General features: G+C 60.4%; 2 protein-coding genes and 1 long non-coding RNA gene across 3 annotated transcripts; 2 read left to right on the forward strand and 1 right to left on the reverse strand.

The window, feature by feature from the left end:
- Positions 1-635: 635 nt before the first annotated feature.
- Positions 636-6,967, reverse strand: HEPACAM (hepatic and glial cell adhesion molecule). Its single transcript, XM_064173015.1, has 7 exons — positions 6,755-6,967; positions 2,775-3,116; positions 2,267-2,548; positions 2,068-2,161; positions 1,340-1,413; positions 1,173-1,243; positions 636-1,083 (listed from the first exon to the last, which is right to left on the reverse strand). Exons 1-7 carry the CDS (start codon positions 6,837-6,839, stop codon positions 796-798), a joined length of 1,236 nt encoding a protein of 411 aa, XP_064029085.1. The 5' UTR covers positions 6,840-6,967; the 3' UTR covers positions 636-795.
- Positions 6,968-8,093: 1,126 nt separating this feature from the next.
- CCDC15 (coiled-coil domain containing 15) lies at positions 8,094-26,920 on the forward strand. Its single transcript, XM_064173352.1, has 10 exons — positions 8,094-8,172; positions 8,665-8,851; positions 11,715-11,864; positions 15,043-15,147; positions 19,337-19,492; positions 21,058-21,177; positions 22,785-22,888; positions 25,362-25,541; positions 25,614-25,762; positions 26,529-26,920. The coding sequence occupies exons 2-10, from the start codon at positions 8,678-8,680 to the stop codon at positions 26,636-26,638; spliced, it is 1,248 nt and encodes a 415-aa protein (XP_064029422.1). The 5' UTR covers positions 8,094-8,172; positions 8,665-8,677; the 3' UTR covers positions 26,639-26,920.
- On the forward strand, positions 8,860-10,303 carry LOC135191232 (uncharacterized). Its single transcript, XR_010308773.1, has 2 exons — positions 8,860-9,921; positions 10,025-10,303. It is a non-coding gene; the product is annotated as an uncharacterized LOC135191232 (long non-coding RNA).
- Positions 26,921-27,312: the final 392 nt, after the last annotated feature.

Raw genomic sequence — 27,312 nt, forward strand, 5'->3', positions numbered from 1 at the left:
TGCATGCTCTATGCACATCCTCTTGCACTCTCCATGCACGCTCTCTCTGCACACTCCATACACTCCCTCTTGCGTGCTCTGTTTGCTCTTTGCTCAGTGCCTTCACGCTCTCTCTCCTCATTTTGTGCATTCCCTCTTGCACACTCCATGTGCACACTCTCTCTCTGCAGTGCATGCATGCTGGCTGCACGCTCCATGGTTGCTCTCTCTGTTCATGCACACACCCTGTGCATGCTTCCTCTACACACTTTGTCTCTGCATGCTCTGCATGTGCTGTCTTGCACTCTATGCATGCTTCTCCTCGTGCTACATGCACACCCCTTCCGCACACTCCATGCCTGCTTGCTCTGCACAGTGCATGTGCTCAGTCTCTGCACACTGCAGGCGTGCTCTGCATGCTCTGTGCTCTTTCTGCATGCTCCATGCATGCTCTGCATGCTCTGTGCCCTCTCTGCATGCTGCATGCACACTCTGCATGCCCTGTGCAGGCCCTGGCATGCTCTCCCTGCACATGGCACACGTGCTCACTCCCAGCACATGCATGCTTTCTGCACACTCCCCACATGCTCGTCCTGGCGAGAAAACCATGGAAGTGGCGCCCTGGGAAGACAGGGACGGAAGAGGGGAGCTCCGGGTGGGATCAATAGCAAATTAGTGACTTTACACCGAGCCGCGCGGTGCCCGGTGGTAGGAGCGGTGCCCGGTGGTGGGAGCGGTGCCTCGTGGCAGGAGTGGAGCCCTGCCGGTGTCCCCGCTCGCCCGCTCGCCACCGAAGTGCGCACTTGTCCCTCCTGCTCAGGCGCTGATCTCCACAGCGTTGGCCTCCTCCTGCTCCCGGATGACATGGACCCCAGCAGTCCGCAGCAGCCGCGGGGCACCACGCGACCGTGCCGGTGAACCTGGCGGCGACCTGTGCGGTCGCGCCGAAGCTGGGGAGCGAGCCGGGGAGCGATGGTAGCGACGAGTTGAACGCCCAACTGGCCCTGGCGAGCGGCCAGCTGCTGGTACTGGTGTGCTGGTGTAACCCGGTTCAACAGTGCCACGGGGTTCGGGCGGAGAATCCTCTTCTGCCTCTGGTGAGTCCTGCCAAAAGAGCAGAGTGTGTGAAGCATGCAGGGCCTGGCACTGCCACACAAAGCCAGCAGGCTACTGGCCTGCTACTGGCTGCACACCTTGTCCTTGAGGATGTACAGGGCCACCGGGTTCTTGCGCTCGTGCTCGCCACTCCGTGGGATGCCCTCGGCTGTGGGGAGAGGCAAGGTGATGGTCACCATGCTGGTGTTCTTGGCGTTAGCCAACCTGCCATCACCATGGGGCCAGGGCTGGGCCTGGGACTCACTCTCATGCTTCAGGCGCTCCTCATCCTGCTCCGTGTACTCAGAGGCTGGTTGGGTCTCCGCTTGCCGCTTGTCCCTGGGGAAGTGAGTGAGATAGGGTGGCACTGGGGTGGGGGCAGCAGAGGGACTGCCCATGGCTCAACTGAGAAGGGTGCAGAGATGCAGTGAGGGGCAGTGCGGGAGAGGTGGGACAGATGGGGTGGGATGGGATGAGATGAGAGGAGTCGAGTCGAGTTGAGTCAGGTCAAGGTAGAACAGGAAGGGATGGATCCAGGTGGGTCATGGTGACATGGGATGGGTCAAGACAGAATGGGATGGGATGGATCAAGGTGGGTCAAGATGAGATGGAGGGGATGAGATGAATGGAACAAAGGGGATAGGTCAAGATGATACGGGATGGAAATAAATAAGACGAGACAAGAAAGGACAAGATGAGATAGGATGGAATCACAGAATCATATAGGTTGGAAAAGACCTTTAAAGTCATCAAGTCTAACCATAAACCTGACACTGCCAGGTCTGTCAGTAAGCCATGGAATGATTAAGGTTGGATGGGATGAGTTGGGATGAGTCATGATATGAAGTGACAGGACAAGCTACAATAGGAAGAGACGAGATCAGACAGGATGGGATAAAATGGCACGAGGACCCCCGTCCAGCTCCCATGTCCCCCTGTCCAGCTCCCATGTCCCCCAGTCCAACTCCCACATCCCCCCCCCTCAGGACATACTTCTTGGAGGGTTTCCAGCAGGCACAAACAGTCACCAGGGTGACAAGGAGGAAGATGCCGCCCGTGGAGAGGATGATGTAGAGGGAGCTCCGACCTGCAGAAGAATGAGGAGGGACAACCCTCCTCAGACTTTAGCTGAGAGCGTCTGCAAGGGATGACCAAGCCCTGTGGGGGCAGGAGGGGACAACAGGTGACTTACGGTAGACAGTGAGCTTCACGGGAACGCTGCGGCCGTGGCTGATAGGGTTCTCCACCAGGCAGCTGTAGACATCATCATCAGCCATGAGGACACGGGTGATGGTGAGGATCTTCTGGTCAGGGGAGAGGAGCAGGCGCGAGTCGTTGCTCAGCGGCCGCCCGTCCTTCAGCCAGGTGTAGGTGGGCTTGGTGCCGTTCTCGTGCGAGCAGTTGAGGGTGAAGAACTCGCTGAGCTCCAGCACTGTGGAGGAGGCCACCAGCACTTGTGGCTTGGAGATTGGGACTGTGGGCAAGGAGCAGAATGGTGGTGACCTTTTGTGTCAGGGGATAGATGAACCCAGCGGGTGGGAAAAGGGACATCAAAATGCCATCAGGGATGTAATTTGGCTTCACAGGGGTGGTTGAACCCCCCAAACCACGTCCCATATTGAGACACCCCTCCCAAAAAGCAGTCAGAGAAGACATCCCATGGAGCACCCAATCCCCACCAGGCACTCCTCTGCTCTTACTGTCCACAGTGAGATTGATGGTCTTCTCGCCAGTGAAGGTGTCATCGGTGATGGACACCTCCACCTCGTAAGCGCCTTCGTCAGCCAGCTGCAGGGGGCTGATGAGCAGGGAGCCGTTCTCCAGCACCCGGATGCGGTCGCGGTAGTCGGGCCGCAGGTTGCCAATGATCTCAGTGCCGATGGACTGCACGACGGTGACAGGCTTGTCTCTCTTCAGCTGCCACTTGACCACTGGCTTGTCGGCGCTGGCGCTGGCGTAGCGCACTGAGAGCAGCGCGGCTTTGCCCGCCGTGCCCCGCACCAGCGGCGTGGGGCTGGTGATATTCACCCCTGCCAGCAGACCTTGGGATGTGGGAGAGACAGAGACAGGCAGTGAGGTGTGGAGGTCAGGTGGGCTGCCCCCTCCTCTGAGCCTAGAGGGACAGCAGGAATGGGAAGTGCTGAGCACCTGGCAGTGGTGCGCAAGCTCTCTGTGAGGGTGTCCACATCACCCTGGAGAGGGCATTGGGCATGGAGGGGATTGATACAACTCTTTGTGGCCTTCCAGGACCTGATGGAGGCTTCAGGAGAGCTGAGGAGGGGATGTTCAGAAGGGCCTGTGGTGACAGGACAAGGGCAATGGTTTGAAACTGGAGCAGGGGAGACTGAGGTTGGAGGTTAAGAAGAAACTCTTTACTGTGAGGGTGGGAAGACCCTGGCACAGGTTGCCCAGGGAGACTGTGGATGCCCCCTCCCTGGAGGTGTCCAAGGCCAGGTTGGATGAGACATGGAGCAACCTGGGCTGGTGGAAGGTGTCCCTGCCCATCGCAGGATGGGTTTGAAATCAGATGATTCTCAAGGTCCCTCCCACCCTAAGCCATTCTCTGACTCACTCTGTGCATCACCCCCAGAACTGCTCTGGCTGGTGGGAATCCTCCTGCAGCTAGGCTGATGTGACCCTCTGCAAAGATGCATGAATCGCCCCCAAAACTCTGTCAGGGTGAGAGTGCTTCTGTGTCCAGGGCGATGCAACGAACCCTCATGCAAAGCTGCATGAATTGCCCCCGACTTGCAGGGAGGGGAAGCGTTGCTGGTCCTGGGTTGGTGCAACCCTTTGCAAAGGTGCTTGCATCACCCCCAGGAGGTGCCTGGGGGTGGGAGCCCTCCTGCAGCCAGGCTGATGTGACCCTCTGCAAAGATGCATGAGGAGAGGCTGAGGGACTTGAGGCTGCTTAGTCTGGAAAAGACTGAGAGGGGATTGAATCAATGTTTATAAACACCTGAGGGCTGGGGGTCAGGAGGAGGGGACAGGCTGTGCTCCCTGCTCCCTGGGATAGGACAAGCAGCACTGGATGGAAGCTGCAGCACAGGAGGTTCCAGGTCAGCACAAGGGGGAACTTCTTCACTGTAAGGGTCCCAGAGCCCTGGCACAGGCTGCCCAGAGAGGCTGTGGAGTCTCCTCTGGAGCCTTTCCAGGCCTGTCTGGATGTGTTCCTGTGTGCCCTGAGCTAGGTTGTGTGGTCCTGCTCCGACAGGGGGCTTGGACTCGGTGATCTCCTTAGGTCCCTTCCAACCCCTGATATCCTGTGAGCCTGTGATCCTGTAATCACCCCCAAAGCTGCTGCAGGGGCTGGAAGTCCTGCTGTGTCCAGGTTGATGCAACCAACCCTTTTCCATCAGCCCCAAAACCTGCAGGGGCGGCAGCAACTGCCCTGCAGATGAGTTGTTGTGAGCCTCTGCCACTGCATCCATCACCCCTAAACCTTCCTGGGGTTGGCAGCTCTCCTGCAGCCAGGTTGATGCACTGAAAGCAATGCCTGCATCAACCCAAAAAGCACATGGGGCCTGGCAGGGGGGGTCAATGCCACCCTTTGCAAAGATGCACCAGAGATGGGACACCTCCTGGTCCTGGGCTGATGCAGCCAACTTTCTGCACCAGTGGTGGAGCCCCAAAGTTGCACCAGTGGAGGAGCCCTGCTGCAGGTGGGCTGATGCAACGCTCTGCAAAAGTCCATGCATTGTGCCCCCACATGTGCATGAGAGACTCCTTCTTGCTGGCTTGATGCAACCAACCCTCTGCAGAGGTGCCTGCATCAGCCCAAAAAGCACTTCAGGCCTGGGAGGGGACATACACACACAGAGTGCAGCTCGGTACCTCACCTCCAAGAGGTGCATGGAAGACAAAAGACCTCCTGTTACTGGGTTGAGGCAACCAACCCTGTGCAAAGACACCTGCACCGCCCCGAGAGCCTGCCCAGGGGTGTGTGGGTGCATGTGCTCCTGCAGCCAGGCTGCTGCAAGCCTCTGCAGCGACTGCTGCATCACTCCTGGTGGTGATCTCTGAGGTCACTTCCACACAGAGCCCTTCCATGGCTCGTTCTGTGCATCACCCCCGAGACTGCACTTGGACAGTACAGTGCACCCAACTCCTGCAGCCAGCTCAATGTGACCCTTTGCAAAGATGCAAGAAATACCCCAAAAATTTTGGGGGGGGGATTTTTGCCCCAGTGGATGCCCCAATGCAGCCAAATGCCCCCCACCCCGATGCTAAACTGCATCTCAAGGGTGGGCACACAACTATGGCTGTGTTTAAGCCTCCAGAATGGACTTTACAAATGGGAGGGGAGGGGAAAGGTATTGGGGGGGATACACCTCAAAATGTCATCATCTCACACCCCCACACACTCCTCACTCGCCCCGGGGGTCCCACCCGTGCCGCCCCGCCCCCCCCCCCCCCCCCCCCCGGGTGTCGTCACCGTGCAGTGAACAAACCCCATATTGAAGAGGGGAGGAGAGTGGGAAAAGCAGCTGGGGAGGGCACAAGAAAGGCTCCAAACAAGCCCAGCGGAGTCATGGGACCTATTGGTATGCAGCGGCCGTGCGGCTGTCCGCCCGTCTGTCCGCCCGGTGTCCGCCAGCAGCGCCCAGCTCAGCCCCCCAGGACATGGCCCAGCCTCAAAACTGAGGTGGTCCCCACGGGTCAGGTAGCCCTGGTGCAGCCTTCAGGCCACCTGTGTCCCCCAGACTGCTGCTTTTGAGTCGTTTCTTCCCTTTCTTTAACGCGATTCTGCCTTCTCCCCCCCTCCTCGCCTCTATTCCATAATAAATTTGAGAGTCAACTAAACGGCCCCAGGTGGTAATCCCATTTTTCACAGCATTCCCGGTGTAGGGATGGAGATCTCCCACTCTTCCTGGTTGGCTTTGGTTGAAAAAAACCCAAACCAGCAACACCAAAATCCTGATCTTACAGCTTTTTTTTTTTTTTTTGGGGGGGGGGACACGACAACAAAGCAGAGAAGAGTTTTTGGGGTGCCCCAGGTTTCGTTCTGGGAGATGAGCCAAGTGCAAATGCCATTGGCTTTGTTCTGCATCCTCAGCTCATCCTAAGGGGAACAGCAGCCTGCGTGGGGCTGCTTTCCGGGGTCTGAACACGGAGAAGACAGTGCCAAATCCTCACAGGTGGTTTCCCAGCACTGCTGGATCTGGGACCAGGGCGTTTGGGGGCCTTTGAGCCCCAGAAACGCAGGCAATAAGGGGACAAATGATGAGGGGGTGCAGCAGGATGGGACAGAACCAAGAAATGGGCTGAAAACCAGTTTTGGGGGAAAAGTGAAGGATGGGTGAGGAAAGAGATTTGGGGGAGCTGAAAAATGAGCAAAAAGGGGTTTGGGGGAATGACAGAAAGCTGGAGAGGGGGTGGTGGATCCACCTTCGAGCAGCAGTCACTCGGCTCCACAAAACCAGCGCTTCTACCTGGATTGATCCCCAATTCCCCCCCTTTTCCCCCTCTCCCAAGCAGAGGAGGATGCTCGATGGTGCAACAACCCCCTTCCCAAACCCTCCCTTCACCAAGTCCCACCACCCTCCTCTGCACCCTCCCACTACCCTCTGCCCGGATCCCCCCGCCCTGAAACCCCACGAGAAGATGGGAGAACCCCCCGGGAAAGCGGAGAGCCTGTGGCCAAAGGGCAAAGCGGAGGCGAGCCGGGAACGGTCCCTACCTGCGTGCAGCGCCAGGAGCCAGGTCACCGGCAGCAGGCAGGGGGGAGCGGGGCGGCCCCGCGGGGCGACCAGCGCTCCCCACATTTCGGGCAGGCTCGCCCCCCGAATCCCTCCGCTTCCCTACTCCGGGCACGTCCCTCGGCGCTCCCAGCTTGGCGTTCCGCCCAGCCCATTGAGCTTATTCCCTCTTTTTTTTGTCCTCTCTCAATAGAACTCTGTGTCCCGGCAGCTTTCGCCTTCCCAGCGGCCTCGAGCTGACATTTATTTGGGGCAAAAACACTCAAATTTGCTGTTTCCCTCCCCTCTTTGCAGCCACCTTTGCCATGTTTTCCCCATCCCGGGGTGATGCTAGAGGTCGAGGGCACCACCTCGTCAAGCCTGGTTGAGGTTTTCCACCTTCTGTGTGCACAGTGCCATGGGATGCAGGGCTTCGAGCATCACATGTTGTTGAGGGTTTTTTGTGGAGGGGATATTTGAGAAGCTGATCCCCCCCCCCAAAAGGAGCTTTCCCCCTTTTTTTGTTTGCTTCCCAGGCTTTAAAGCGAAGCTGTGATCGCATCCAGGCTTCGTTCCAGCTCCAGTGCCAATTAGCGCCGGTTCCCTGGGCACCGCTGAATAGGGCAGCAGGGTGCAGGGCAGGATGCCCAGAGTGGCCTCCAACCCCCCTATGAGCCCCTCCAAACTCATCACCCCAGTGAGTTACCCCCAACGCCCACCCCGGGAGCCTCCAAAGCCCCAACAAGGTGATTGAGGACCCCAACTACCTGGCCCCATCAGGGCAGAGGTAGTTTGAGGGTGGGTTTCGGGGAGGGCTGTTATTGGGGGGGGGGGGGGGTACTGGAAGGTATTTCAGGGGGGCCTTTTGAGAGAATGTTGTAGGGAGATGGTATGGGGGGGGGTTTCACGGTGCTATGGGGGGGGTTTGGGGTGTTATAGGGTGATGCTAGAGGAGTTTGGGGTGATGCTATAGGGAGGGGTTTGGGGGTGCTATAGGGTGATGCTAGAGGAGTTTGGGGTGATGCTATAGGGGAGGTGTATGGGAGGGATGCTGCAGGGAGATGTTAAACAAGACACCTGGGCGGGGCAGGGATGTTTTGGGGGACACCATTGGGGTGTCTGGGGCCGGGGCTGTCTGGGGATGATTCAGGGTTTCTCAGAGGGCGTTTTGGGGATACTCAGGGGAATGTTCTGGGGGCGGTCAGAGAGGCGGTTCAGGGGTGCTCGGGGGGGTACACTGGGGCTGTGTTGGGGGGACACCGGGAAGCCACACGCTCAGCTCCGCGCCCTGCACCTGCCCCCGGCGGGACTCGAACCTGCCGCGTCAGAGCCGCACGGGCGCGCGGGGCGGGGCCTGCGGCGGAAGCGGCGCCGGAAGCGGCCCTGGGACTCGAAGCGGCGGCTGCGCGCGGACGCGGCGGTTGGTGGCGTCCGGGGAGGGCCCGGGGCGGGGCGGAGGGGGCCGGGGGGGTCCGGAGGGGAGGGGTAGGGTAGGGTAGGGGTGCGGGTGCAGGGCGGGTGCGGGGGGTCCTGAATGCACAGAGCGGGAGGAGACTGAGGGGGTGTGAGTGCGAGAGGGGCCCGGGGGTGCCGGGCGGGTGAGCGGGACCGGCGGCGTCTGCGGGGGGGGGCAGGTGGGGTGCATAGGGACCTTGGGGGGGCTCCGCCGTGGGGGTGCGGGAGGGACGCTGGGGGGGGGGGCAGGTGGGGTGCACAGGGGCCTTGGGGGCTCCGCCGTGGGCGTGGGGGTGCGGGGAGGGCTGCCGTGGGGAGCCCTGGGCCTGGGCGGCAGCGCTGCGGTGCGGTGCGGTGCGGTGCGGAGGGAGCCCTGGGGCGCTCTGGCTGGGCAGAGCTGGGCTGGGGCGGGGGAGGGCGCGGGGTTGGGGTGACCTCACCTCTGCCCCATCCCCAGGGCCCCGCCCGCCATGGTGCAGAGGATGCTGCCCCCTCCAAAGGGGCCGGGGAAGCACCCTGGGGGCCATCGGGCGAGACCCCCGCGGCAGAGCTGCCAGGTGCTGGCCGAGAGGAGCCTGAACGTGGTCCCCGTGGGTGCCTGGGTGGAGAGCGGCCCAGGGGAGCTGGAGGAGAGCTTGGCCTTCGTGAGTGCTGCCGTGGGGCCCTGCCTGCCTGCCGGGCTTGTGGGTCACGCCAGGGACGGCCTCAGCGCCCCCAGCTGTGCCAGTAAAGCCCACAGCAGCCAAGGCTGAGCCAGGAGCACTGCTCCTGCAGAGGACAATTCCTCTGCCCTGGTTGAGCCTTCCCAGCCCGAGCTGGTGCAGGCAGAGCTGGCTGCCCACGCCTCGGCTGCTGGTGAATGCCAGGGTGGAACTGGTGGATTCTCACACAGCATCTCCCAGCAGTGCAGTGAGGGGAGGTGGTGAGGATGCAGCTTTGGTAGGACTTGTGGGGCCATGCACCTAAAACTGCCAACCCTGCCCTGGGCTGATCCCCAGCAGGGTGGGCACAGGGGCAGGGAGGGGATTCTGCCCCTCTGCTGTGCCTGCTGAGACCCCCCTGCAGTGCTGGGGCAGCTCTGGAGCCCTCAGCACAGCACAGACAGGGACCTGCTGCAGCAGGGCCAGAGGAGGCCACGGCAGGGCTGGCAGGGCTCTGCTGGCAGCCCAGGCTGGCAGAGGTGGCCTCGGGCAGCCTGCAGCAGGGAAGGCTCCAGGGACACATTCATAGAATCATTGGGTTGCAGAAGTCCTTTAAGATCACTGAGTCCAACCCTTCTCTGACTCCACCAAGGCTGAGGCTGAACCAGGGCCCTCAGCGCCACATCTCTGCCTCTTACAGACACCTCCCTCAGCAGCCTGGGCCAGGCCTTGGCAACCCTTTCAGTGAAGAGGTTGTTCCTCATGGCCACCCTGAACCTACCCTGGGGCAACTTGAGGCCTTTTCTCTTGTCCTCTCTCTTGTTGCCAGGGAGAAGAGCCCAACCCCAGCTGGCTCCAGCCTTCTCTTAGGAAGCTGTAGAGAGCAATGAGGTCTCCCCTCAGCCTCTGCCATGCTTCTTTAATCTGCTTTCCTATGCCAGTGGCTGGCACTAAATCAACATCTGAGTGCCTGCTGCCTCACAACTGCTGATTAGGAGCTCAGGGGGAGCATGCCAAGCTCTGGCTGCTGCTGCTGCTCCATGTGGTTCTGGCTCAGTTTCGTCCTTACCCAGGCAGGTTTCTCCCCATCTTTGTGCTCTGCTTGCTTGTGCTGCCCCTGAGAACTCAACCCCCTCAGGTTAGTTTTAAGTCACTGCTTTCAGTCTTTTACCTCAGATGGTAAAAATGTGCCTGGAGCCAGAGCCCTGACAGTGCCCTGACAGGCAGCCAACCTGGAGTCATGGAACTGTTGGCTTGGAAAAGAGCTGGAAGATCATCGAGTCCATCCATCATCTAACTCTGCCAAGACTGGGGCTGAGCCAGCTCCCCCAGCAGCACATCTCCAGGGATGGAGACTCCTCCACTGCCCTGGGCAGCCAGGCCCAGGCCTTGGCAACACTTTGGAGGAAGAAATTGTTCCTCATGGCCAATGTAAACCTCCTTGGGGCAACCTGAGGCCGTCTTGTCCTGTCCCTTGTTCTCTGGCAGCAGAGCCCAACCCCAGCTGGCTGCAGGCTCCTGGCAGGGAGCTGCAGAGAGCAATGAGGTCTCCTCTCAGCCTCCTCTGCTCCACGCTCAGCACCCCCAGCTCCCTCAGCTGCCCCTCCCCAGCCCTCTTCTCCAGACCCTTCCCCACCTTTGCTGCCCTTCTCTGGCCCTGCTCCAGCTCCTCAGTGTCCTCCTGGCACTCAGGGCCCACAGCTGAACCCAGCACTCAAGGGGTGGCCTCAGCAGTGCCCAGCCCAGGGGCACAATCCCTGCCCTGCTCCTGCTGCCCACACCACTGCTGAGCCAGGCCAGGCTGCTGCTGCCCTTCTTGCCCACCTGGGCACCCCCTGGCTCCCCTTCAGCTGCTGCCACCCAGCACCCCCAGGGCCTTTCCTGCTGGCCACTTTCCAGCCACTCTGCCCCAGCCTGGAGCCTTCCTGGGGCTGTTGTGTCCCCAGGGCAGGACCCAGCCCTGGGCCTTGCTGAACCTCATCCCATTGCCCTTGGCCCATGACAGAATGAAGCAGGTTGAAAAAGATCTCTGAGCTCATTGAGTCCAAACTAACACCTCCTAATCAGCTAATGCCTGGCACCAAGTGCCTCATGCAGCTTCCTTTTAAACACCTCCAGGCATGGTGACTCCACCACCTCCCTGGGCAGCCCGTTCCAATGCCAATCACTCTCTCTGCCAGGAACTTCCTCCTCACATCCAGCCTGACCCTGCCCTGCCACAGCTTGAGGCTGTGTCCCCTTCTTCTGTCCCTGGCTGCCTGGCAGCAGAGCCCAACCCCACCTGGCTACAGCCTCCCTGCAGGCAGCTGCAGGCAGCAATCAGCTCTGCCCTGAGCCTCCTCTGCTGCAGGCTGCACACCCCCAGCTCCCTCAGCCTCTCCTCCCAGGGCTGTGCTCCAGGCCCCTCCCCAGCCTTACTGCCCTGCTCTGGACACCTTCCAGCACCTCAACATCTTTCTTAAACTGAGTGGCCCAGAACTGGACACAGCACTGCAGGTGTGGCCTGAGCAGTGCTGAGCACAGGGTAGAAGGACTGCCCTGGTCCTGCTGGCCACACTGCTCCTGATCCAGGTCAGGATGCCATTGGCTGTCTTGTCCACCTGGGCACACTGCTGGCTCATGCTCAGCTGCCAGCCAGTCCCTCCATGTCCCTCTGCCTGGCTGCTCTCAGCTACTCTGCCCCCAGCCTGTGGCTGTGTGTGGCTGTGTGTGGCTATTATGGCCAAAGAGCAGCCTGCCCAGGGCCCTCTGCAGCCCCTCCTAAGGTACTGCTGTGGTGCTGCTTGCCTGGCTCTTAGATGCAGCAGCAGGAAGGGAAGATGGAACAAAAGCCAAACCCCTGTGAAATCTGCTTCCATCCCTGCAGGCTTCAGCCTCCCGCGTGGAGGAGGAGCTGAAGGAGCAGCAGCGGCAGAAGGCAGCCAGGCTGAGGCGCTTCCAGGCAGAGGTGAAGCAGAGGGTGAGGCAGCAGCTCCAGCTGAGGAGGAAGCAGCAGCTGCAGGAGTCCTATGAAGCAGTAAGTCCCTGCTGCATCAGGAGCCCTGCAGGAGGAACTCCCAACCCAGCTGAACTCGGGGGAAAACCTCACTGTGAGAAGGAACCCCAGGGAAGGTCACGGCCACAGCAGAACCCTGGCCACGAGTGTGTCCCCTCAGTGTGACAGCCTGGCACACTGTGGTGCTGAAGGTGCTTCCAGCCCATTGCCTCCTTGTGGAGAGGTCACTGGGCAGCAGCAGAGTAGAGTCCTGCTGCCCTCTGGAGAGCTGTGGGGAGGTAAAGAGCATCAGGGGCCTGAGCTAAGTGGTGTGGCTGTGCCCAGGGGAAAGCAAAGCAAAGCTGCTGGTGCCTGCTGCCCCCCTCCCAGCACAGTCACCAGCCAGGTTATCTCCACATACCCCTTTCCTCCCATGGGCTCCTTTTTCTTCATCCTGTGAATGGATCAAACAGCATCTGGGGAGGCCTGGCAGGAGAGCTGGAGCCAGGAGGGAACATGCTGAAGCATCAACAGTTTTGGGGTGTTTGAGCTGATTCCAGTGCTTGGAAGAGTGGAAAGTGAGAATGTCCTCACAGGGCTACTGACAGCATCACTCCATGGATGCCATCAGATTCTCTGTGCCCCTCTCAGCCCCCAGCCTGAGCCAGTGCAGCACTGGGTGGTGGTTAGGGAGCAGGAGCTGGCAGTGCTGTGGGGGACAAGTGGGCAGGAGGCAGTAGTGTGGGCTGGGGGCCAGGAAGGCCAAAGGTGTGGGGGGAGGGATGGAGCAGAGTGTGGGCAGCAGGGCAAGGGAGGTTGTGCTGCCCTGTGCTGTGCCCTGCTGAGGCCACGTGTGCAGTGCTGGGCCCAGCTGTGTGGTGCCCAGGGGCAGAGGCAGGGCAGTGGTGCAGAGAGTGCAGTGGGGGCTGGGAAGCTGCTGAGGGGCCTGGAGCAGCTGTGTGAGGAGCAAAGGCTGAGAGCCCTGGGGCTGAGAGGCTGCAGGAGAGCATCCCCAGAGGGCATCTGCTGAGTGCTCAGCAGCAAGAGCTGAAGGAGCTGTGGGGGGCAGGAGCCTGGGGCCAGGCTCTTGGCAGTGGTGGGCAGTGGCAGGCCAAGGGGCAAGGGGCAGAGAGTGGCAGGCAGGAGGCTGCCTGTGGAGAGGAGGAGAAAGTTGTTTGTGGTGAGGGTGCTGGAGCCTGGAGCAGGCTGCCCAGAGAGGCTGTGGAGTGTCCTTGTGTGGAGAGCTTCCAACCCCCCTGGCACTGTGCTGCTGGGCAAGCTGCTGGGGGTGCCCTGCTGGGGCAGGGCTTGGGCTGGAGGATCCCCAGAGGTGCCTGCCAGCCCCACCAGGCTGGAATTCATGGGATTCATGGCTTCCCCCACCCCGTCTGGCAGGCAGAGAGAGAGAGCAGTGTAGCCATGCAGTACTCGGGCCTGGCACTGCACCTGGCTGCCAGGAGGGACACCTGCCTGTTCCAGAGCCATCCTGCATCCCTCATCTGTGCCCCTGCTGCCTGCACTGGGCTGGCACAGTGTCAGGACAGGATGCAGAGTGAGCCTTTCCAGCAGCAAGCTGCCGAGATGAGTGGTTTCCATCCCTGCTTTGTCACAGCCACGGTTTGGAGTGGAGGACAGGCAATGTTTGACTTCTGCCACACATCCCTGAGGGTTTCTTCAATGCTGAATGAAACAAACCAGGAGGTGGCCCTGAGGCACCCACACTGGAGGCAGTGCTGGTTAATATCTTCATTAACATGGAGAGTGAGGTGCAGTGACCCTCAATAAGTTTGCAGGTGGCACCAAGTTGTGTAGCATCGTTGAGGGACAGGATCCATCCATCCACATGGAGAACTGGAGCTGTGTGAACCTGCTGAGGGTCACAAGGGCAAGGCCCAGGTCCTGCAGCTGGCTCAGGACAACCTCCAGTGGCAGCCCAGGCTGGGGCTGAAGGGCTGAGAGCAGCCCTGGGGAGAAGGACTTGGGGGTGCTGGGGGTGCAGAGCTGGACAGGAGCCAGCACCGAGCGCTGCCAGCCCAGCCCCAGCCTGCCCTGGGCTGGTCCCCAGCAGGGTGGGCAGCAGGGGCAGGGAGGGGATTCTGCCCCTCTGCTGTGTCTGCTGAGACCCCCCTGCAGTGCTGGGGCAGCTCTGGAGCCCTCAGCAGGGCCAGAGGAGGCCACAGCAGGGCTGGCAGGGCTCTGCTGGCAGCCCAGGCTGGCAGAGGTGGCCTCGGGCAGCCTGCAGCAGGGAAGGCTCCAGGGAGCCCTTCTGGTGGCCTTGCAGGGCTTGAAGCAAGCTGGGCACAGAGTGTGGAGCAGGAGCTGTTGGGCCAGGCCAAGGGGGGAGGGGTTGGAAGTGCAAGAGGGAGCCTGAGAGTGGAGAGAAGGGAGAAGTGTTTGGCACTGAGGGTGTGGAGAGCCTGTGCCAGGCTGCCCAGAGAGCTGGGAGCTGCCCCCTGGCTGGCAGCACTGCAGGGCAGGGGGTGTGGGGTTGTGAGCAGCCTGCCCTGGCTGGGGGTGTCCCTGGGGACTGCAGGGGAGCTGGAGTGGATGAGCTGGAAAGGTCCCTTCCCCACCAAACCAGGCGGTGACCTGGGCATTCCCTGTGCTCTCAGTCCTCCCCAGCTCTCGTCAGACCCTCACAAGGAGCAGGAAATCATTCTGGAGGATGCTGTGCAGGAGCCTGCCCCACGCTCCCAGTTAACAGGGAACCTCTGCTCCAGTCAGGTGCTGTCGTGTCGGGGAGGCGCCGCTGGGGGGCGGCAGGGAGGCGCCGCTCGCACCCTGCAGCGCAGGGGCGCTGCACCCCCCCGGCTCTGGGACTGCCTGAGGCTGCTCCCCACGGCGGCGATTCGCCTGCCTTTGGCCACCTGCCCCAGCTGAAGTCTCGCTCAGGTTGGAGCATCCCTTCTGGCGGGGGACAGGGCAGGACAGTCAGGGTGTGGGACTTGTGGCAGCTCAGCATAGCGCTCTGGGAGCAGATGAGCTGCAGCCAGACCATGCCCGCGTTGGGTTTGCAGTGCCTTGGGGCATCTTGGAAAGACACCTGGGGTGCAGGTGACGTCGTGGCGCCTGCTGTTGAGTCACACTTCTGAGGGGAAGCCACTCGTGGGAGCAGGCTGCGTTAGGAGATGGCATCTGTGCATCTCAGCCTCTCTGTGTAGCCCTCAGGAGAGCTGTCAGTGACCTCCTGCCTTGCCTTTGCTCTCCCTCTCCACGGCAGCTCAGCAGAAGCACGAAGCAGGCCCGGCTCAGGCTGGCCTCCTGCAGAACCGTCCCCCCAGGACTGGGTCCCCCCGAGCTGCCTGGCGGTGTCTGGAGGCGAGAGGTGAGCTGGGGGAACTTTCCCCACCATAATGATTTCGGTGGCCCAAGGGCTCTGCCCCTCTCTTGCTCTCTTTCGGAGCAGGCAGCAGGATGAAGTGGGTGCAGACTGCTCTGCTTTCAGAAGTGGATCAGGAGACAAGGATCGGCGGAAGACTTCGAGGCTGAGATTACCACCTGGGGGGAGCAGAGGGACAGCCCTCCCCTTAGGTGTCTGTATTCCTTCAGCCAACCTCAGCAGCTCTTTCCCTTCCAGCAACCTCTTGCTTTGTGTGGCAGAGGTCTGGAGGCTTTCCCTGCCCTGAGGCTTCCTTCTGGTGGGAACTGTTGGCACTGTTCTGTTTCGCTTGCAGGAGCCACTCGAGGTCAGCCCCGGTGCCTCCTTTTGTCATGTTGCATTTCATGTTGGTTTTGTCACCCTGGTTCTCAGGACCAGCTTTGTGTGGCAGTTCCCTCCTGCTTTCTTTGCCAGCACCTTCCTGCAGCTGGTGTGCTTTGGCCGTGCAGAACACCAGCAGCAGCCCAGCCTGGGGCTTTGTCTTGCTTCCCTCTCCCAGAACCAGCTTCCTGCCTGGCCTGCAAGTCTTCATTCCCATCTCTTCCCTGGGTTCAGCAAAGGTGAAGCAGCTCTTGGCTGGCTGTTACCTGACACATACCTTTCCCGGAGGGGCTGGTCCTGCTCCTCCTCTCTCTGCTCCTTAGTTTTGCTGAAGGAAGTCAGCTCAGCACACAGGGTTGCAGCTACAGCCTCAGCCCCCAGTGCTCCACTGCCTCCTGCGGGAGTCCCCAGTGCCAGGTGCAGTGGTTCACTTCGTGGCTGTTAGGGGCTTACAGCAGACAGGCAGGGGTGTGTGGGAGCAGTGAGAAACAAGGCTGGGAGGGAGCTGGGAAGGATCAGGACCATCCTCCCACCTGAGCTGTGCAGCAGCAGTGTGGGATGCAGGATTTCACAGCTTCCCCTGGCCCTCTGTTCCAGGAGGAGTGTCCTGCTGGACTGCACTGCTCCAGCCTCTTCTCAAAGGCTGCCACAGCCTGCCCAGGACCCTCCCTTCACCCACAGCCAGGGTGGCCATGGGAGCTGACAAGCAGAGCCCACCTCGTCCTCCCCCTGCTGTTGTGTGGACAGCTCCCAGCCTGCCCCGGGGTGGTTTTTAAGCACCTCCCATGTGCCAGCAGTTTGCCTGCCCAGGCTGGCACCAGGCCCTGTTGAGCCAAGTGTCTTCTGCTGCAGGGGCCTGAGGCCTTTCTCCCCTCTGGCGGGAGGCATCCAGCCCAGCCAAACAGGACTTGCTCTTGGCAGATTTCTGCTGCTTGCTGCTTATCTCCTTTTCTGGCAGCTGAGGGGCACTCTGCAAGGTTTCCTCTTGGTTTGCCCCAAGTCAGGCACTTAACCAACTCCTGAGGCTGAACTCTTCAGGATCTCCTTGTCCCCTCTTTTGGAGCTTTTCCTGGCAGTCTGAACCCCCACAGGTTCCTGGAGGTGGCTGTTAGCAGCTCCAGCTCCTGGCAGGAACCCAAGCCAGATCCTGCCTGCTTAAAGCCCTCAGCTCCCGGCAGAAATCCTATTTTGCCTCCCAGGGTCCTGCTCCTGTTGGCTCAGAGCATCCTGAGCATTGATGCCCAGAAGCAGAGCCCTGGTCCTGGTGCCTGCTGCCTCTGGTGCTACAGCCTAACTGATCACCTCCAGCTGTGCTTTCCTTGGAGTCTTGACCCCTGTGGCACTCCTGTGCTGGCTTTGTCCTGTCCCTTGTGCTCCCGTGGGCTCCTGCAGGGTTCCTTTGGTAATCTGAGCCCTGCTGCCCGAGGGTGGTGGGCACAAAGAGAGCTTGGGGCCTAGCTAAGGCTGCCCTCAGCTGCCTCTCTTCCTACTCTGGCGGTTTGCTCCACTCAGTTAAGGGAACTGCTTCCTCAGGCCTGTCTTTTGTGTTTTCCCTCTTTTATCCCTCCTTCCCTCCACAGCTGCATTCCCTGGGAGCAGTGATCCATGTTCACTGCTCTTCCTCTCTCCCAGACATTTCTTCTCAGGTCAAAAAACAACTAAAGAGTTTCTTTCCTGCTTTCCCAAGCAGACAGTGAGATGGTGTCACCTGGAAATGAGTTGATAGCAGCTGAAGGGGAGCCAGGGAGTGCCCAGGTGGGCAAGAAGGGCAGCAGCAGCCTGGCCTGGCTCAGCAGTGGTGTGGGCAGCAGGAGCAGGGCAGGGATTGTGCCCCTGGGCTGGGCACTGCTGAGGCCACCCCTTGAGTGCTGGGTTCAGCTGTGGGCCCTGAGTGCCAGGAGGGCACTGAGGAGCTGGAGCAGGGCCAGAGAAGGGCAGCAAAGGTGGGGAAGGGTCTGGAGAAGAGGGCTGGGGAGGGGCAGCTGAGGGAGCTGGGGGTGCTGAGCATGGAGCAGAGGAGGCTGAGAGGAGACCTCATTGCTCTCTGCAGCTCCCTGCCAGGAGCCTGGAGCCAGCTGGGGCTGGGCTCTGCTGCCAGGGAACAAGGGACAGGACAAAAGGAAATGGCCTCAGGTTGCCCCAGGGGAGGTTTGGGTTGGACATGAGGAACAATCTCTTCCCTTTGGAAGGTTGTCCTGTCCCAGGCTGCCCAGGGCAGGGTTGCAGTCCCCATCCCTGCAGGGGTTCCCCAGCCCTGCAGATGTGGTGCTGAGGGCCTTGGCTTGGTGGTGCCCTGGCACTGCAGGGGGTTGTACTCCATGGGCTCCAAGGCCTTGTCCAACCAAACAATCCTGTGACTCCCATCACCTGCTGTGCCAGCTGATCTCCTCACCCAGGCCTCAGCTGCTTGTGCCCCAGCAGGGCAGCACCCAGGTTCTTTTCCCCAGTGCTGCTGGGTTCTGTTCTGCAGCTTCTCTTCCGTTTTCCTCCACAGCATCAGAGCATCCCTGGAGAGCAGCAGCAGCAGCTCCCCTCTGTGCCCTGGGGCACCACAGCAGCTCTCCCATGCTGAGTTTCTGCCACCGCAGGGTGGATGGAATCATTCCAGTGCCTCTCAAACAAGTCCATGTTCAGGCCTGCTCAGCTGCCCTCCATCCTTCCACCCCCTCGAGGGATCCCTGGCCAGGCTCTGTCCTCCTGCTGACCCATCCTCTGCCAGCAGTGCTTCCTTTCCCTCCAGGGACAGCAAGGCAGGGGAGGAACAAAAATCCTGGCTCTGGGCTTGCTTCTGGCACTTGGAGCTCCCAGTTTGCAGCAAACAATCTGCTGCCTCTCACAACATTGCTCACTGCCTCCGGGGAGCCTGCCAGCATCCCACCCCCCCAGCTCCTTCCCCCTGCCAAACAGCTCCTTCAGAGGTCTTCTCTTCCCTTCACCTCCTTCCACCAGCTCCGTCCAGTGCCAGGGTGTGGTCAGCAGTCCCCTGCTGAATCTCTTCTGGTTCCTGTGCCACATGCAGCAGCACAGCTGAGGGGGAGCTGCTGGGAAGCAGCTGCAAGGAGCAGGAGCTGGCAGTGCTGGGGGGCACAAGTGGCCAGGAGGCAGCAGTGTGGGCTGGGGGCCAAGAGGGCCCCAGTGGTGTCCTGGGGAACATGGAGCAGAGTGTGGGCAGCAGGGCAAGGGAGGTTGTGCTGCCCTGTGCTGTGCCCTGCTGAGGCCACGTGTGCAGTGCTGGGCCCAGCTGTGTGGTGCCCAGGGGCAGAGGCAGGGCAGTGGTGCAGAGAGTGCAGTGGGGGCTGGGAAGCTGCTGAGGGGCCTGGAGCAGCTGTGTGAGGAGCAAAGGCTGAGAGCCCTGGGGCTGAGAGGCTGCAGGAGAGCAGCCCCAGAGGGCATCTGAGCAATACTTTGAGGGTGGCTGTCAGGAGCCTAGGGCCAGGCTCTTGGCAGTGGTGGGCAGTGGCAGGCCAAGGGGCAAGGGGCACAAACTGCTACATCTGAAGTTCCATCTAAACATGAAGAACTTTACTTTGAGGGTGCTGGAGGCCTGGAGCAGGCTGCCCAGAGAGGTTGTGGAGTCTCCTCTGGTGTCATTCAAAAACCACCCTGATGCCATCCTGTGCACGCTGCAGGTTGCCCCTGCTCTGGCAGGGGATTGGAGCTCTGCAGAGGTCTCTTCTGTCACTCTGGTTCTGCTCAAGCAGGCACTTTGCTGCTCACCAGATCTCAGCTGGCTTGATGGAGCAAGCAGCCTGGATGTGCCCTTGGCACCAGAGCAGCCCTCTCTGCATCCCACATTCCCACCCTTCCCCTCCAGCCACCAGAGCCCTGGGAGCCCCCTGCAGAGGATGAGGGCGAGCTGCTGCAGCCGGCAGGCCACCGCCGCCCCCGAGCTGAGCCGCAGGAGCAGGGCACAGCCCCGCCTGGAGCCAAGCCAGGGGATGACTTCTACATCAAAATCGCGTTTAAAAAGGTGAGCCTGGGACAGGGCTGAGCCAGCTGCTCCCCAGAGGATCAGCAGGTCGGGGGCTGGGTTGTTGCAGCAGCCACGAAGGCTGCAGTGGTGCAGGGCAGCTGCTCCCTCAGCAGTGGGCTCTGCTGTGGTCAGAACAGGCTGGAGGGCAGCGTCCCAGAGGAGAGATTGGCAGCTCCTGTGCTGCTCTCACCTGGCAGCTGGGGCTGCAGAGGGATTTTGAGCTGTGCCTGCCTCCTGACTCCAGCTGGCTGGAAAGCTGAGACCCAGCCTGGGCAGCTCCACAGCCTGCACCCACAGCCCTGCCCGGAGCAAGGGGCAAGAGCTGTGGGTAGAGCTTCCAGGCATGGATCGATCCCTGGGCTGGGCACTGCTGAGGCCACCCCTTGAGTGCTGGGTTCAGCTGTGGGCCCTGAGTGCCAGGAGGACATTGAGGAGCTGGAGCAGGGCCAGAGAAGGGCAGCAAAGGTGGGGAAGGGTCTGGAGAAGAGGGCTGGGGAGGGGCAGCTGAGGCAGCTGGGGGTGCTGAGCGTGGAGCAGAGGAGGCTGAGAGGAGACCTCATTGCTCTCTGCAGCTCCCTGCCAGGAGCCTGCAGCCAGCTGGGGTTGGGCTCTGCTGCCGAGGAACAAGAGATAGGATGAGAGGAAATGGCCTCAGGTTGCCCCAGGGCAGGTTCAGGTTGGCCATGTGGAAGAATTTCTCCCCTTTGAGGGTTGCCAAGGCCTGAGTCCCCATGGCAGAGGGGTTTCAGAGCCCTGGAGATGTGGTGCTGAGGGGCAGCCTTCCTAGGGAGGAGTGGTTGCACAGGGTGAGCTGACAGCGTTTTCCACCCCGAGCAGTTGTTTGATTCCTTGGATGGAATCAAATCAGCGGCAAAGCTCCTAGAAAAGGGAGCAAACAAAAGCTCTGCAGCCACTGCCTGCCGCGGCTCAGCCTCCCCTGGGGGCAGGGGAATGCCAGAGCCTGGGGGCACCCAGCTGGGGGGGTTAAGGGTCCGTGTTTTGTTCCCAGGCAGCCCCGGGGGGGTGGGCACGTCCCTGATTGCCGCAGTTAGCCAACACTTGTCCGGTGCCGCAGCCTCTGCCCAGCCTTAGCTGAGCCTTAGCTGGGAGCAGCAAACCTGCCCTGCAGCCGTGCCCGAGGGGTGGAGAGGTCTGCCCTGAGCTTTTGGCTGCAGAGCTCCCCGGAGTCTCTCGGTGTTTGCCTTGTTAGTTGTGTTATTGTTGGGTCTTCTTCTGCTTCAGGACCTTCCTGGTGGGAGCTCCGGGGAGGGGAGGTGGAATTCTACCTTCACGCCCGCCCTGAAACCTCCTCCAAGGGTGTCTTTAGAAGCGTTTTGGCAAAGCTTCTGTGCTCAGGCTGATGAGTGGAGATGTCACTTGTGTCTGTGCTGTGTAGAGTCAACCTCTGCCCCAATAAAGGTCGAGGACTGTGTGGATCACAGGCAGAGGAGCACAGGGATCATATGCAGAGGACTCTCCTCTAGCAAGGAGCCTTTTGCTGAGGGAAGGTCAGAACCCTGCCCATGGAGGTGCTGATGCCACTCTTTTACATTCTCTTCCAGTGCTGTGCTGGCTCAGTGCAGGCCTCCAGCTCACCTAAACCTCCCCAGAGGCCCCACACCCATCACCACACTCCTCCTGTGCTCTGGGCTGGTGCAGACCAAGAGGAAACCAAGAAGCAGGTTTGTCCACTGGAGCAAGTCCTCACTTCCAGCTGCAGTGCACGGGGGGTGCTGCTGGCTCAGCCAGGAAGCCTCACTGGTGGCTCCCCTGTGCAAAGCAGCTATTAAGAGATGTGTTTGGTGGTGCCTCAGGTTCTTTGGAAGCTCCATCACGACTGTAAGTGCAACCATTCTGTGCTCCTTCCTCAAAGCCTGGGGTCTGGATGAGGGCTGGAGGAGCAGGAGGCTCCCTTCTGCCTGGCAGAGCCCAGGCCCTGATCTCTGCCATGCAGGCAGAGGGGGAGCTGCCAGAAATGCTTGCAGACAGAACTGCTCCCCAGGCTGGGAAGATAAAGGTTCCTCCATGGCAACACCTTCCAGGCCTGCTGCTGAGTGCCTGGTTCCCAAGGCTCGGGCCGATCCAGGAGGATGTTCCTCTTGGATGCCTAAAGGAAGTGGCTTCCCCTGCCTCCCCCTGCCGTGACCACCTCCCCTTTCCCTGGCCAGCCTTGCTGCAGCTCACTGCATTACACCTCGGGGCTTGAGGGAATTTCTGGTTAGCTCCTTTCCTGCCGTGCCTTTTCCCATCAGGCTGCTCCAGAGCAGTTTCCAGGCAGTGTGGCAGGCAGCTGGGGCTCACCAGGCTGCCCCTTCCCTTGGCACTTTGCTATGTTCCTCACATTTTATCTCCTTGGCCCTGATCCAGCCCAGATAACACTTTACAGCTCTCCTCCTCTTTGGTTTTTTTCCATCCTGCTCTCAGCCTGGGTGATCTCTCCTGCTCCTTTACCTCCTCTGGCCAAGATGGCCAAACTCAGCCCCAAACCTCTTGGTGTTGAGGAGGACAAAGGCAAACTTCAGCCCTCTGGCTGGCTGTGTGCAGCCTGTGTGGTTCCACACAGATGGGAGCTTCTGGTGGGAGCTGTGGGCAGGAGGTTTCCTCACTCTGCTGCGGTGGTGGAGTTGAGCCCAAGCCCAGACACTCAACCTCTACATGTGGGAGTTGTTCCCTGCAGGACTCTGGGCTTTGCTGCCTCTGTGGTGCGGTGGGGCCAGCTTGGTCCTCTGCCTTCATTCATTTGGGGAGATCCAGGCCTCCACTGAAGCACCAGTGCCTGGCTGGGCCTGCACTGGCACTCGTAGGGCACTGGTGCAGTGGGCTGAGGTGGGAAGCAGGACTCAGGAGTTTGCCAGGTGACAGCTTCCATCCATGGGGAAGGCTGTTTGCAAAGGCCTGCAGTGGCAAGAGGCAATGGCCTCAAACTAGAGCAGAGCAGATTGAGGTTGGATGTGAGGAACAAGCTCTGCAGCAGGAGGCTGCTGGAAGCCTGCAACAGGTTGCCCAGGGAGGTGGTTGAGGCCCCAGGCCTGGAGATGTCCCAGGTGAGGCTGGGCAGGGTTGTGGGCAGCCTGCTCTGGTGGAGCTGTGGAGGTCCCTTCCAGCCCATTCTGTGACTCTAAGTCCAGCTGAGGGCTGCTGCTGTTCCCTCCCCTCCTGGCAGAGCACTCTCCAGCCTCCCAGCTCTGGGCTGGGCTAGGAGTGAGGTCTCCAGAGGTCGCTCAGGCTGCTGCCCCAGCCTGGTGCCAGTCCCAGATGGCCTTCTCAGGGCTTCCTCCTCTTCCCCCAGCGCCGCTGCGAGCAGCTGCGGCTCAGGCACCTCCTGATGGGCATCGAGCGGCAGCAGGTGAGGGAGCAGCAGAGGCAGCAGGAGAAGCAGAGGAGGATCCACCAGTGAGTACCTGTGGGGCTCTGTGCCCAACCTGCTCACCTCTCTGGGACACCTCAGGCCCTTCAGAGGTGCTTCTCTGTCTGCTTTCTGAGTCCTTGTGCAGCTGGGCAGGAGCTGGGAGGGGGAGCCCTGGGAGCAGTGTGGCTGCTGGAAGCCATCCAAGCTCCTGTGCTACGTGTTTGGAAACCTGGGCGAGAGGTCACATTGTCATTAAACTGATCTTTGGGCTTTTTGATATCAAAGCCTTCACCCTGGCAGCTATAAATGTGTGAAGTGTAATAAAAAGAGTTCTTGGTATTCTCACCTCCTGCCTCTCAGGGGATTCCTGAAGGAGGAGCTCTGCAAGTTCTCACCACTATGGGCAGGAGGCTTTGGGTTCTTTTCCTCTCTGCCTTGCTCTGAGATAAAATGATGGAGCTTTGACCTTCTCAGGCTCCAGCACCAGCTCGGTGGGGGCAGCTCCGACAGGATTTCCATAGCTGCCTTTGCCCAGTCTGAAGAGAAGCTCCTCCAGGCCACATTCCTGACATTTAACTTGGCACTCCGGAGCCTTGGAGACCTTTTCCTGCCCTGCGAGCACTGGCGAGGCCCCAGGGCCTGCCGAGCTGCTGCCTCAGCTCTCGTTTGCATGTTTGTGTTACCCCAGTTGCTAGAGTGCTCCTGGAGCTCTGGTGGCTGGCAGCAGAGGCAGGAGAAGGGTTGGCTTAGTAATTGCTTGGTGTAAAGCCTGGAGCTGGCCTTGGCCTGGTTTCTATAGCCCCAGGTTTATGGTGGGGTCGTTAAAGGCTCTTTGCCACTCTACTGGGAAGAACTCTGGAGTTCAGAACCTGAGGGGAGCAGCTTGGCTGCCTCTGGGATTTGATGCCCTCCTCAAAGGAGCCACATCCAGAATGTCCTATTCCAGGATGCTTTCTCCTCTTGGTTTCCACCCAGCCTTGGATCAATCTTGTGGGTCCCAAGTGCCTCTTGGCAGCCACCAGCCCACAGCGAGTCCAGCAGTGGGGATAAGACAGCAGCTGGCAGCCGAGGGGAAAGTGGTGCCCAGGTACCACTGAAAGGGACACCTGAGAATGATGAGGAAAGGTGGCACTGGGCTAGGTGGCTGAGTTGATCTGCTGGAGGGTCAGGAGGATCTACAGAGGGACCTGGCCCAGCTGGATCCATGGCTGAGGCCAATGGGATGAGATACAACAAGGCCAAGGGCTGGGTCCTGCCCTTGGGGCACAACAGCCCCAGAAAGGCTGGGGCAGAAGTGGCTGGAAAGTGCCCAGCAGGAAAGGCCCTGGGGGTGCTGGGTGGCAGCAGCTGAAGGGGAACCAGGGGGTGCCCAGGTGAGCAAGGAAGGTGCCAGCACCCTGGCTGGCTCAGCAATAGTGTGGGCAGCAGGTCTGGAGATGGGTTTGTCCTTCTCTATTCTGCTGAGGCCACCCCTTGAGTGCTGGGTTCAGCTGTGGGCCCTGAGTGCCAGGAGGACACTGAGGAGCTGGAGCAGCGCCAGAGAAGGGCAGCAAAGGTGGGGAAGGGTCTGGAGAAGAGGGCTGGGGAGGGGCAGCTGAGGGAGCTGGGGGTGCTGAGCGTGGAGCAGAGGAGGCTGAGAGGAGACCTCATTGCTCTCTGCAGCTCCCTGCCAGGAGCCTGGAGCCATCTGGGGCTGGGCTCTGCTGCCAAGGAACAAGGGACAGGACAAAAGGAAATGGCCTCAGGTTGCCCCAGGGGAGGTTTAGGTTGGACATGAGAAGAAACTTCTTACCCAAAGGGGTTGTCAAGGCCTGGCCCAGGCTGCCCAGGGGGGTGGCTGAATGCCCATCCCTGGAGGTGTTTCAAAGCCATGGAGCTGTGGTGCTGAGGGCCATGGCTGAGCTCCAGCCTTGGTAGAGTCAGAGAAGGGTTGGACTGGGTGAGCTTAGAATCATTTCAGTTGGAGAAGACCTTTATGATTGTATGAAATCAAGGAAGAGTTGGTCCAAGATGCCTCTCAAAGCTCGTTTTGGAGTAGCTGTGGGTGCTTGGAACTTTCCTGCTGTGCACAGGGGGTTCCACTCCCATCCTGCAGCGGCCCCATAACCAGAAGTCAGGAGTGGGGAGGCTGAGCTGCTGATCTAAAAGAGCTCAGGTACCACTCTTGGTCTTGGAAGGGCAACTCTTGTGGGTGGCACTTCCTACCAGGACCATGTCTGAGTGTGAAGAGGGAGGGAAGGGCATGAAGGGGCCACAGCAGTGAGGAAGCTGGAGAGTGAGGGCAGGAGAAGCTCTGTGGGCTGGGGACTCCAGACAGGGGAAAGAAAGGAGGCCTGGGAGGTGTTGTTGACCATTTTGTGTTTCGGTCTGTTAGGAAGTTGCTGCTGTGGTGAGCTCCTGCTGTGAAGCCTTGGGTGAAGCAGCAGCAGCAACATTCAGATCCCCTTTGCCCTCATCTTACCGGTCAGGATGGAGCTGGGATGGGGAAGTTCCCTCCAAGCATCTCTGTGCCCACAGGATTAAGAGCAAGAAGGAGAACCAGTGCCAGGTGGAGGAGCAGAGGATGCTGGAGATGGCTGAGCAGAGAGGACTCTCCCCAGGTGAGGGAGCCTCTGAAACTTTGGCTCAGCTTCAGCTGGAGGAGAGGAGAGTGGAGAAGGTCAAGGAGAAGCAGCAGCGCCATAAGGAGCGTGTGAGGTACAACCACGTCCCCCCTCCCTGCGCAGAGCCAGGCCCTGGGGGCACAGGTGAACATCTTCTCCCTCCCAGGTACCTTGAAGCTCTCAGAGCCCAGCTGAAGGAGAAGGTCAAACTGTGTCACATTGATCTGCCCCCATTGTGCTCCTGTGGCTCCAGCTTCTGGGACTCTCACCCGGATACCTGCGCCAACAACTGCATCTTCTACAAGAACCACAAGGGTAGGAGCCCCTCTGGGGCTGTCCCTGCGGGGAAGGGAGGAGCCAGGCCTGAGGAGATGTTCCCATGCTCCTGTCAGGTGCTGCTCTGCTTGTGTCTCACCCAGCCTCTTGCCCTGGCCCTTCTGGTGGCTTAGTGGCAAAGCAGCAGCCTGGATAGAGTCTTAAGGCAGTGGTGAGAGCCCCGAGGAAGTGGGTGGACTTGGTGGATCTTAAAGGTCTTTCCCAGCCTCAGTCATCCCATGGGTCTCTGAGAACAGGCTCCTCAGGGGCACAGAAGCACTCAGTCTTTGAGGCTGAGACTCGATGATCTTAAAGGTCTTTTCCAGCCCAAGCGATTCCACACTTCTGGAAGGTGGTGGGGATGGCCCTTGGCGGGTGCTGGAGTGCTGCGGCCCTGAGCACAGCCTGGCTGAAGAGCTGGCACTGAGCAGATCAGTGTAGGCTTCGGCATCGGAGGAGCACATGGAAGGGCACTGGCACCTCCCTGTGCCCCAGAGCCCTCCTCTGCCTGCTTGGTGCCGGAGCGCTGAACCCGGGCCCAGATTGCGGCCCTCGGGGACACTTGTGCCCCCTCATGGCACCTCTGTGTGCCCTCCTGCCCAGCTGATGGCCATGCCCTGTGCCCCTTCATGCCACCTCTGTGTCCCCTCCTGCCCAGCCTATAGCCATATCTTGTGCCCCTGACACCACCTCTGTGTCCCCTCCTGCCCAGCCTATAGCCATATCTTGTGCCCCTAACACCACCTCTCTGTCCCCTCCTGCCCAGCCTACAGCCGTGCCCTGTGCTCCCTCCTCTCCTCCTGCGAGCCCCAGGGCAGGAGCTCCTCTGCCAAGCTGCTGCTGCGGGACCTGGCTGCTCTCTGCGGGAAGCTGTGATGGGGCAGCCTCCTGTCACCGGCCCCTCCTGTGCCCCTGTGATGGGTGTAAGTGGGCAGCAGGGCTGTGCCTTGTGCTGCCTGCTCCTGCCTGGCCTCCCCTCCATCCCTCAGGACACCTCCTTTACTCTCCAGCTCCTCAGGCTCAGCTCCCAGCTGCACCTCTCCCGTTGCTGGGGCGCTGGGGCTGCTGCTGGCTGCGGAGGAGCCCTTGTGGGGCTGGTTTCTGGGCAGGCAGCTGGGCCCCGGGTGCTGAGCTGAGGAATAAACTTTGTTTGTCTCATCTGCAGTGTGCTATGAGGACGAAAGAGGTGCTCGGGGTCAATAGCTCTTAGCGTTTGAGGTTTCAGCCTCTTGCTTCCCCCTCCCTTCTCCTCTCGGGTCACAATCCAGAGCCAAGTATTTATTGCTCCTTCACTTTCTTCCGGGTGAGGACCTCTCCTCCACTGACATGAGCCGAGCTCTGTCCCCGAGCCCTGCTCTCACAACCTCCGACTGCTCTGGGAGGGAGCTTCTTTTATTAGGAAAAACCTGGATGTAATCTCGGGGTGAGTTCTCTCCGTCCCTTCCCAGGGCTGACTGGAGGAGGAGCTCCAGACGCCCTCTTCTGTCATCCCGATCTGCCCAGACCCCCCAGTTCGCGGCGGTGGTTGCACCATGCTCCCCCCTCGCAGC

The sequence above is a fragment of the Pogoniulus pusillus genome, chromosome 38, assembly GCF_015220805.1.
Source record: "Pogoniulus pusillus isolate bPogPus1 chromosome 38, bPogPus1.pri, whole genome shotgun sequence".
Taxonomy (NCBI): Eukaryota; Metazoa; Chordata; class Aves; order Piciformes; family Lybiidae; genus Pogoniulus; species Pogoniulus pusillus.